At 34.8% G+C, this 11,229-nt stretch overlaps 2 protein-coding genes across 8 annotated transcripts; one reads left to right on the top strand and one right to left on the bottom strand.

Annotated features, from left to right (window-relative positions):
- The first annotated feature begins 987 nt into the window (after positions 1-987).
- On the top strand, positions 988-6,910 carry DJ1D (Class I glutamine amidotransferase-like superfamily protein). Of its 7 annotated transcripts, none has more exons than XM_079034565.1 (7): positions 988-1,197; positions 1,350-1,466; positions 2,126-2,566; positions 3,995-4,357; positions 4,482-4,611; positions 6,394-6,463; positions 6,550-6,910. In XM_079034565.1, the coding sequence occupies exons 1-7, from the start codon at positions 1,132-1,134 to the stop codon at positions 6,716-6,718; spliced, it is 1,356 nt and encodes a 451-aa protein (XP_078890691.1). In that variant the 5' UTR covers positions 988-1,131; the 3' UTR covers positions 6,719-6,910. The 7 variants fall into 7 exon arrangements, with proteins under 7 accessions (XP_078890691.1, XP_078890690.1, XP_078890692.1 ...); XM_079034564.1 differs by having other exon boundaries at positions 4,482-4,658; positions 6,399-6,463; XM_079034566.1 differs by having other exon boundaries at positions 990-1,197; positions 4,482-4,658; positions 6,542-6,717.
- Positions 6,911-7,207: 297 nt separating this feature from the next.
- On the bottom strand, positions 7,208-7,870 carry LOC145099381 (uncharacterized). Its single transcript, XM_079036970.1, has one exon. The coding sequence runs from the start codon at positions 7,868-7,870 to the stop codon at positions 7,208-7,210; it is 663 nt and encodes a 220-aa protein (XP_078893096.1).
- Positions 7,871-11,229: the final 3,359 nt, after the last annotated feature.

Below are 11,229 nucleotides of genomic sequence, written 5' to 3'. Positions count from 1 at the left end.
AACTATTTTTTTACCACTGTCACATCTGCCATTACCGCCTCTTTTGCTACCAACTTTCATAATCATATATGATTACTTAATATGTGAACAAACGTATATGTATAATCATTTATGATTAGATATGCATATAAATATGTATAATTATATATGCTTATATCTTTCTGTTATATAATCATTATGATTAGGCACACCCTGCTACTGCCGGTACGCTGAAGTGTTAGAACGACAATTGAGAAATATGTGGCTGAGATGAATCTCAAGATCTCTAATTCTTTTTTACATCTTAAGTGAACCGTCCTATATATATATATATATATATATATATATATATATATATATATATATATATATATATATATATATATATATATATATATATATTTTGAAGTAATAAGGATTGAAAGTAAATTTTCAAAATAAAAAAGGATAAAAATTGAAAATAAATATTAACTGGAGGATTATAGATGTAAAAATTGTTTGATAAAGTGATTGTTTAATGGGATGTAAAAAATCGTTAAAAAATAATCGACAGATAATGTGCAATTGTATAATATGTAATTATTAAGATAAGTCCCATCAAATTGGGTTTTAACCAAAGTCAAAATGGTAAGCGGTTTTGACCACCCAAATCGGGTGCGAATAGCATCACCCTATCGGGTTTAATGCCAACATGAGATCTTCAATCCCTGCAAAACTCAATTTGGATGCCTCTTAAGAAATTTTTATGAGGGCTGGCCCTCTAAAAAAGTTAATCTTGCTCATTGAAATCATTTGCCCGTTTCTAAAAAGAAAAATCTACTCAACGTGGGAGATGGGTTGAGTACCTAGCAGTGCGGCCATAAAACAAATAGCAGTGCCAACGTGTTTTCCCTCTTTCTCGTTCTTGCCACGTGCCAACCTTGCCTCCCCCTCTCCTCGGACCCCCTTAAATTTTATTAAAAAATGGCTATTGTGTCTAATTTTATATACAAAGGGGGTGTATCAGTTTGGTCAAATAATTGAAAGGGGCTGAACGGAAGTTACAGTAGTGAAGAAGTAGTAGTATCCCATAAACAGACACACACTTCTTCGAACATTCTACATCATTTCCTAAGGCTTCTCCGCCACATTTTCGTTTGAGGATTATCTCTAATGGCGAATTTGGGTTCTCCAAAGAAGGTCTTGATGTTATGTGGCGATTACATGGAAGACGCTGAGGTTTCTTTTGTTTATTTTGACTCTTAACTTTTGACTTTCGCTGCTATAAACACACAGATCTCGATGTTTACTTCGAGTTTGTGATTGAATTGATAACATATAGTTCTCGAAGTAAAATTTAGTATTCTGATCAAATTAATTCGGTTTGGCAGGCGATGGTTCCGTTTCAAGCGTTGCAAGCTTACGGATTGTCCGTCGATGCTGTTTGCCCCGGTAAAAAATCCGGCGACATTTGTCGCACTGCTATTCATCAAGGTTCTCCTCATCAGGTCCTCCTCTCACTTAATCTGCAGACTTTCCATACAAATTGGTAATAACTCCTAAGGTTGCATAAACGTCAACAAATTCAAGTCCCATACAATTTCTTACTTTTAGCAAAATCTTTTGATTTAAATAAATTAACTATTATCTTGTCATCTTACGATTATCCATGATATGAATCCTAAGTTCTACTAAGGGGAAATTGCTTCATTTCTAATTTCTATCACAACGGGCTTTAGAAATGGTTACTAAAACTACCTTACTTTTCAAATTGATTATATTTGGGTAACTTTAACCATTTCAATTGATAGTAATGTTTATAAATTAACAATGTAATATGTCCTAGTTGCAGAAGTTAGGGGTGCTACATTTTAATATATTACTACTATACTATATGATACCATCATCTTTTACATATTTAAACTGCATAGCTCATTGTATGGTGTTAATTTTGTCACCAAACAGAACATCAAGCTGCACTAACTTACTGAATACATGTATAGTTATAACATAAAGCGACAAAATATCACAAATTTAATTTTTTTGCCTTTTGTGAAATGTGAAAACATATGAATAGAAATAAAGCACATATGATGTCACAAACCCATAAGATTGCTCTGTTTCTTGTGTATTAGTAATCTTATTATGCTTTACTACATTTTAGCAGACATATTCCGAGTCTCGTGGACACAACTTCAGTCTCAATGCAACTTTTGATGAAATCGATTCAAGCACATATGATGGCTTAATTATACCAGGTGGAAGAGCTCCTGAATATCTGTCAATGAATGAATCTGTTCTAGACCTCGTGAAACATTTTGTCAAATCTGAAAAGCCCATTGCTTCCATCTGCCATGGACAACTTATCTTGGCAGCTGCTGATGTTGTGAAAGGTCGAAAAGTTACAGCATACCCTACTGTGGGACCCATGCTTGTTGCTGCAGGTGCTCATTGGGTGGAACCTGAGACAATGGCATCATGCTGTGTTGATGGAAATATAATCACTGGAGCTGCTTATGATGGGCATGCTGAGTATATCAATCATTTCATCAAGGCATTAGGAGGTACTCTCACTGGTTCCAATAAACGGATTCTATTCCTCTGTGGGGTAAGTTGTGTTTCCTTCCCTACTTTATATAAGCAAAAACTAAGTTGCCATTGCTATAATTCTGTAGATTTTTCAAAGTACAATGCATAATTAGAAATTATTTTAAAGTACAATGATGTAATAAGAAAAAAAAAGGAAGTATAATGCTGTAACAAAAAAGTTGAGACTTACTTTGCTGTTTCTTGCTTTTTTCTCTACTATTATATTCATGAGTTTTTGGTTATATCTTATAGGGCTAAATACAAGAAGTCAACATACAGTAACATACTTTTATTTATTTGTTGTGTATTAAAGAATCACAGTTCCATTTCTTTTTATTACAACATTGTATTTTTTTTTTTCTTTTCTTATTAAGACACTGTATGAAAAATTTACACAGTTATAGCGTTGTACTTTCAAGTTTTTTTTTTTTTTTTTTTTTTTTTTTTTTTTTTTTTTCTTATTATGACATTATATTTAAATAAGGGAACCCACTCATAGCAGTGAAGATTACTTTTTATTTGTCTGACATTGATATAATTGGGTAGACATGTGAAAGTACAACACCCTAGTCAGTAGTAACAATTCGAAAGTACAATGCTATAATAAAAAAAAAAGTGAAGAGTACATTAATATTTCTTGCATTTATCCCTAACTCTATTTACATGAGTTTTTAGCTAAATCTTATAGGGGTAAAAATGCAAGAAATGGCAACGTACTATCATTTATTTGTGTATCATAGCATCCTACTTTGTTTCTTTCTATTACAACATTATACCTTGTTCTTTTTCTCATTAAGACACCATACTTTTAAAATTTTACCCAATTATAGCATTCTACTTTCATTTTTTTTTTCTTATTAAGACATTAAGGATGCGTTTGGTTGTGGAAAATTGTTTTTATTTTCCTAGAAAAAAACGTTTTCAAAAAAAAAAGGAACTGAGTTTTCATTTTCAGTTTTCAATGACAAATTTAGAAAACGTTTTTGGTTATACATTTTCTATCACTTTTCATTTTCCATTTTCTGTGTTTCCAAATATTACAAGGGTATTTTGTTTTGACACAGAAGGGTAAAGTGGTCCTTTAGTCTCATTCAATACAGATAAGAAACGGCCTTTGTTTATACAACATTTCTTTCAAGACAAAAAGCTAAAACAGTCATTTACTCTCTTTCAGTCGTAAAAAGAAACAGTCTATGTTTTTTTTTCAATCAGACATGAGGGTAAAATGGTCATTTACTCTCATCAGTAGAAAGAAGAAACAACCTTCGTTCATATGAAATTTCTTTTTCAAACAGAGAGAAGGGTAAACCAGTCATCTACTCTCATCACTAAAAAAAAGAAACAACCTTTGTTCATGGAACACTTTTTTTTAAAACATAAAAAGCTAAAAAAAAAGGTCATTATACTCTCATAATTAGTAATTGTGACTATTTTTGTTGTTGTACAGGATTACATGGAAGACTATGAAGTATTAGTTCCATTTCAGTCATTACAAGCTCTTGAATGCCACGTAGACGCCATTTGCCCCAACAAATCAGCAGGCGACACGTGTCCTACAGCTGTCCATGATTTTGAGGGGGACCAAACATACAGTGAAAAAACAGGGCATGATTTCAAACTAACAGCAAATTTCAAAGACACAGATGCTTCAAGTTATGATGGCCTTGTCATCCCTGGAGGCCGAGCTCCAGAATACCTAGCACTAGACCAAAATGTTATTAAGCTGGTCAAACATTTCATGGATGCTGGAAAACCTATAGCTTCCATCTGCCATGGTCAACAGATTCTATCTGCTGCTGGTGTTCTCAAGGTAAGGGGAATATTTATATATAAATAATAGGGTTTTTTTTTTTTTTTTTTTTTTTACTTTGAGTAACCAACCAATGATGATGATGAGTTGTTTTGACTTTTTACTGTTGGATATGATATAAAAGGGGAAGAAATGTACTGCATATCCTGCTGTGAAACTGAATGTGGTGTTGGGTGGTGGAACATGGTTAGAACCGGACCCAATTGATCGTTGCTTTACGGATGGAAATCTTGTAACCGGAGCAGCCTGGCCAGGTCACCCTCAGTTTGTTTCTCAGTTCATGTCATTGCTTGGTGTTCGCGTATGTTTCTAGTAACATTACATGGTTTTTTTTATCACTTATATTATATACACACACAAATCCGTTTTATGTTTGTTACTGTATCGAGAATAACATATTACATGTGTGTCGAAACTATCTTTGAGTTGGCTGTTGCAAGGTCAATTTGATCGGTTCTCTTGTATTATGTGGTATACTGGTATCTGCACATTTAGGTCAAAAAGGTCAACAAAAAATAACTATTATTACCATTTCTAATTTGTTGTTTGAATTATTTACTTGGTTTTTGATCAATTTACCATCTTTTGTTTTTTGGTGTGGTAATCAAGAACGGTGAATTTGCATAAAACTATTTCTAGGGTTTTTGGTTTGATGATCCAAATCTTTTAGGTCCAAACATGAGCCTGTGTGTTAAGTTATGTATGGCACCCCAAACTAGCTTTTTTTTTCCTGAGTTTTTTTGTTTGTTATGTTTGGTAAGTCAAAAAGTAACGTAAACTAATTTTTTAAAAAGCTATTCAGACTAGCTTTTAGACGAGTTCATTGAGCTTTCTCTAATATTCTTCTAATATTATCAAATATAGAATAACTTATGCCCTGATTGGCAAAAATAAGTTGATTTATTATAATTTGTTGTTGGGTAAAATCACAAAAATAATTTAGTGTGGCTTATAAGCCAACTTTTGATAAGCTACTTTTAAATAGCTTTTGAGAAGCTTATACAAGTTTTTCAAAAATATGCTAAATCTGTCCTTAATTTTATCTAATGCTAGATTTTAGTTATATATTTAAATGTCTTTTTATGTCAAATCTTGTTTATTATTTTTTCCCAAACACAATTAATTTATAAGCTAGCTTATCAATAGCTTTTTAGTGTAAAACAGAACTTAATATTCTACATATCCCTTTATGTCTTTTTACATGGTTTTGTAGTTTAACAAAATGTCAACTTTTGATAAGTTAGCTTTTCATATTAGTTGACTTTTCAGCTGATCCATCAAATATAGTCTTAGGCTCTGTTTAAAACTCTTTTAGCTCATAAGTTAGCTTATCAACATTAATTTATCTCAAATTAGCTTATAAACTATTTTATAAGATATTTTGATGAAACGTTAAATTACAATAAGTAAGTTATTTATGCCATATATGGTTTTGGTTGATGAAAATCAATACTCTTTATGCCGAATGATAGCCTTACATTATGCATGAAATTCCCCGAATCGGGTAATTTTGAACTTGAAATAGCTATAATGGTGAACTCGGGTAAGACCTTATGTCTGAACCAAATCGGCTGGTCGGGTATGAGACCGCTTGAGGTGAATTTTGTTCCTGTGGGCCAAAGTGGGCCTTATGTTAAGAATTAAATAAGTTCTCAAAGCTTACAAAGAGACATGAGGCTAAACTGAATAATATGATTTAAAAAAGACAAAATTGCAAAAATGGTCCCTGTGTTTGGCAAAATTATGCGACTTTGGTCCAAAACGATACTTTGATGCACCACTGGTCCAAAATTGGATTTTTCCATTGTTTTTGGTCCCTCCCACTAACTTCCGTCCATATACTCCATTACATGCAACAAAGACGGGGGTATTTTCGTCTTTCCACTTACAGGGACTTTTTTTGCAACCTTATTCAAAATAAAAGCAGAGCTACATCACTCTTCCATCTTCAACTTCACGAGCTTCATAGTCTTCCTACTCTGTGTTCACAATTTCTTAGAGATCAAAATTAAAATGGTGATGTGTTTTTGTGGTAGGGAAGCGGTCGTTCGCACCTCCTGGACATCAGCAAACCCTGGTCGGAGGTTTCTTTCCTGCCCTCAAAAGGTAAGTGTTCGATTTTGCTATTTTACCCTCATTTTGGAAAATCACCCTCATGTTTAGGGTTTATTTTTTTACGTGAAGGGTTCCAGATGCCGATTCTTAGGATGGATTGATCCTCCCATGTGTGCAAGATCTATGTTGATAATACCCGGATTATTGAGGAATATCAACAATGTAAACTATCAAGTGGCAAGATTGAAGATGTGTTTGTTTGCAAGTTGGTTACTATTTGTGGTGGTTTGGGTGCTTTTCATTTAGTAATAAGCAATTAGGGACCCCTGTAGTTGCATGTAATTTTGGGGGTTTTTGTTCTTATGAAATTGTAACAAGGGAATGTGGTAGTTTTTGGTATTTGATAATGTAATATCAGTTTAGGGTTATTTTGGACAACTTCAGAATTTTGTACCCTTTTCAAGGATATAATGACAATGTATTGCAGTTATCACCTAATGTTAATGTTTATTTGTTGTTTCAGAAAAAAGTTGTAATAACCATAAATGTGTTCCATAAACATGACAACCAACAGTTGGTATAAACCATAAACATCATTCTTCAACAATGACAAAAGGTTGACATTAGTTTCATGACCAAAAGGGCTAAAAGACCAAAATAAAACCATTACAACAAACTAGTTTTAAACCATTACATCCAAATGCACAAAAGTTGTGCTAAACCAAAAGATAAGTTTTTAAACAAAATACACTAATTTCTGCATTGACTGCTACCTCCATTCCCTCCTTGACTGCATCATGTATTCCCTCCTTGACTGCTTCCTGCATTCCCTCCTTCATTGCTTCCTGCATTCCCACCTTGACCCTTGCACGTCCTTGAGTTATGACCCCTATTGTTGCATTTCCCACACCTGACACTAACAAACTTTCTGGTAAGTTTTTCAGGTTCACCTGCACCATGATTTTGCATCTGTTTATCATATTTTTCATCTGCACTTCTCTTTCTCTTGGTCTTAGGTCTTCCAGGTTGATTGTGATGTGGTGGTGGTGTTAATTGAAATGGACATGTACTTTTTGGCCACATGGCTCTACCCTTTATAGGGTCCACAGTGTAAGAGTAAGCTTCATTCCATGTTTGAAGCCAATACACTTTGTTGACATAAGTGTAAAGCTCCCCAACATTGTCTCCACTATCAGCCATTTCATGTATTGTAGCTATGGCATGCCTGCATGTAATCCCATTCAATTCCCACCTTCTACATGTACATGACATATTTGTCATGTCAACCACATGCTGGTCATGCCAAGGACCATAAACTTCATACTTTGCAGTCCCATTCCATCTAGCTCTATATTGGACTGAAGCTTCCCTATTTCTCTCAAGTAACTTTGATGTTGTTGGAGTGAGTGGACCTGGAGCTTTGGACATCACTTTCTTCACATTGCAGATCCTCTTCATTAGGTACTGCCTGATGTACTCAAGACAACTTATGATGGGCTTATTCCTACCATGAATAAGCTTACTGTTGAAAACTTCACATAAATTGTTGAGCAATATATCTGATCCTGCTCTGCCTGTATTAAACAAGAAAATTATATGAACTAAATCATATACAAAGAGGAATAGTAAAGCTTCACCTAAGCTAGGGAATATAACCTGAAAAGTGGCTTCTGGCCCAATGGTGAGGGGGGATTTTCTTCAACCACTCAAAAGCATCCTTATCAAACTTGTTAAGTTCATTCATGTAGTGTTCAAATTCTGGTATTGTGGTTGCTATTGCACACTGCCATAAGTGATCTTTATACTCTTTTGTTTTCCATTTTTTCCTCATGTTCTCATAAATATGTCTTAGACAGAATCGATGCTCAGCCTGTGGGTATAGTTGTGCAATAGCAGGTAAGAGTCCCTGTATAGAATTTGAGTGCAACTCTAAGTCATCTCCCAAGCATTCTACATAATCATTGCAACAATCATATACAAATAAACTATTAGTAATACAAAAAGAAGAAAATAGTACCTTTTGTCTATCACTCATGAAAGTAAAGTTAGAATTTGAGTGCAACTCTAAGTCATCTCCCAAGCATTCTAGAAACCATTTCCAGCTACTCATATTTTCAGTCTCAACAATGGCATATGCAAGTGGGTATATGCCGTTGTTTGAATCCAATCCAACTGCTGTGAGTACTTGGCCTGGAAAGGGTCCTTTCATAAAAGCACCATCTAGTCCCAGAATATCTCTTAAGCCTGCTTTAAACCCTTTCTTTAATGCCCCTAAGCAAATATACACCCTTTTAAACTGCCTTGTTTCTCTAGTACTGTTAGGCTCATTAACAACCTCAAGCTTCACAGTTGTACCCACATTAGTTGCTTGTAGTTCCATAAGATAATCTCTTAACACCTCGTATTGCTTTGTGTAGTCACCACTCACTTGCTTTGTAGCTGTTGCTTTTGCTCTCTATACTTTGTGTATGGACACACCAACTTGTAGCCTCTTCTGAACTTGCTCTTGAATGCTTCGAAGGGGTACTGTAGGGTTAGACTCAACCATGTCTAAGATTTCTGCAGATATATACTTCGCAGTGCAAGCCCTAAGTTTTCTAGTTTGAACACAAGTATGTTTGTCCAGTAAAGTTTTCACATACCAATAATCGCTATCTTTTGACCGTGAAGTCTGCATTGACCAAGAACAATTAAATTTATTGCCCTTACCTACCCCACTTGCATTTACATTAGGTACATTACCTTTACACACAACCCTAAGCCTTGTTTTGTCGTTTTTCTTGAAGCCAAGATTCCTTCTAGTCTCAATGGCAAGTTTGTTGACTTTGTCCTTAATTTCCTTTTTACTTTTATACTTTTGACCCACTTGAAAAGTAACTGCATGGACTTCACCAAGAGAGCACTTCTTCTCCTTCACCATCTGTTTTAATATTGCTTTCCTTCTTTCATCATCACTATCTTCACCTAATGAGTCCCATTCATCATTATCAATTACTTCAACATCTTCAACATCTTCTGTATCAACAACTTCATTTTCAGTCTCAACACCTTTTCCTCTGTCAACATATTCAACATCTAGATCAACATTCATATAGAAATCACTCATGTCCACCTCAATATCACTTACATAGTTTTCTTCATCTTCAAGAAAGTCACTGTCTTCCTCACTCCCTTCACTACCCCCTTCACTACCTCCTTCACCAAGTCCTTCACAAACTCCCTCACTTTCAAATTGAACTTCACCTAATCCTGTGCCAAGTTCTGCACCAACAGTTGCAGTGGGCACATCATCTGCATCAAAGAAAGGATCAAAGTCTTCAAATTGAAATGGTTGGCCATCAAAGGTATCAAACTCTCTTGTATTTACTTCTTGGTCACCAAGATTTGCAGCTTGATCATGAACTTCTGTCTCTTGATCACCAACAGGTGCACCTTGATCACTAATATTTGCACCTTCATTACCAATTTCAACACGTGCATCTTGATCACCAACAGTTGCACCTTGCTCACTAATATCTTGATCACCAACAGTTGCACCTTGCTCACTAATATTTGCACCTTCATTACCAATTTCAACATCTGCATCTTGATCACCAACAGCTGCAGTGTGTTCCAAGTTGAAACACAATTTCTTACTACATGATTGACTCCCATCAACTAACCTCAATCTCTTATTTGAATTGTATTTGGGTGTCTCATATGTTACTAAACACAATTCAAGATTTGGGACATCTTGATCACCAATAGTTGCAGTGGGCACATCATCTGCTATTTCCTCAATTATGACCCTAGGTTTAACTCTTGGAGACATAAAGTATGTAAGGAACTTAGTTTCATTATGTTCAGTGTATATCTTGATGATCTTATGATGTTCAATGTACTGTGCAAGACTAAGTACATCAATATCATTCCCTAGAGCTCTAAGACCAAACTCCAAATCTCTATTTGGCAATTGATAGTGGTAGTAAATGACTGGTGGTACATCATAACCAAGCTTCAGCATCACCTCGTCCAACTCATGCACAGAGAACTCATCCATGTCTACCAAGTCAATGTGGTCTAATTTTCCTTCATTATAGCTTATCCCTGGAAATTTTGTGAACCTCCCTCCATGATGGAGCTCAATAGTGAACATCGTGGGATGTCCTTCTGTAAAAATCATGAACCAAACCAAAAAAACATTACTTTATATGGATTGTAAAAGATTTTTTTTTTGTTTCAAAGAAATATGTAAGAAACAGAGTACGTTACCGTAAATTCGGATTGCATCAAAACACTGATTTCTTGGCCTGATTTCCCACATTTGGACCATACTCGTGGATTCAAACTTACGATTGCGGTTGATGACCAAATGCAAGATTTCAATGAACGATTAGGGTTTTCGATCAACGAAGTGGGTTTAGTGCGTAGAGTGAAGGGTCATTAACTGTGTATATCATTCAATATGGCGGTAATCGATGATATGGAGGTGGAAAGACGAAAATACCCCCGTCTTTGTTGCATGTAACGGAGTATATGGACGGAAGTTAGTGGGAGGGACCAAAAACAATGGAAAAATCCAATTTTGGACCAGTGGTGCATCAAAGTATCATTTTGGACCAAAGTCGCATAATTTTGCCAAACACAGGGAACATTTTTGCAATTTTGTCTTTAAAAAACATAAATGACTCATGCTCACCTCATCTTTAAATATAAATATACAATGGTAATGGAAAAAAAAATATGTATGTCTTTAGAACCCATTAATTCCATGTGTTTAATTTAATTCAATGCTTACACCAATAAGAAAGATAGTTATCTCACCTGATACAAATACA

The sequence above is a fragment of the Lactuca serriola genome, chromosome 4 (genome assembly GCF_051521515.1).
Source record: "Lactuca serriola cultivar US96UC23 chromosome 4, Lser_US96UC23_V15, whole genome shotgun sequence".
Classification (NCBI taxonomy): domain Eukaryota; kingdom Viridiplantae; phylum Streptophyta; class Magnoliopsida; order Asterales; family Asteraceae; genus Lactuca; species Lactuca serriola.
The sequence above is the reverse complement of the archived record's forward strand: the minus strand, read 5'-3'. Positions and strand labels throughout refer to the sequence as shown.

Coding starts and splice junctions, on each gene's coding strand:
- DJ1D (XM_079034564.1), top strand. CDS start 1,132: ATGGCGAATTTGGGTTCTCCAAAGAAGGTCTTGATGTTATGTGGCGAT. Junction 1,467..2,125: donor ATCAAGGTTCTCCTCATCAG/GTCCTCCTCTCA, acceptor ACATTTTAGCAG/ACATATTCCGAGTCTCGTGG. Junction 4,358..4,481: donor CTGCTGCTGGTGTTCTCAAG/GTAAGGGGAATA, acceptor ATGATATAAAAG/GGGAAGAAATGTACTGCATA.
- LOC145099381 (XM_079036970.1), bottom strand. CDS start 7,870: ATGAAGAGGATCTGCAATGTGAAGAAAGTGATGTCCAAAGCTCCAGGT.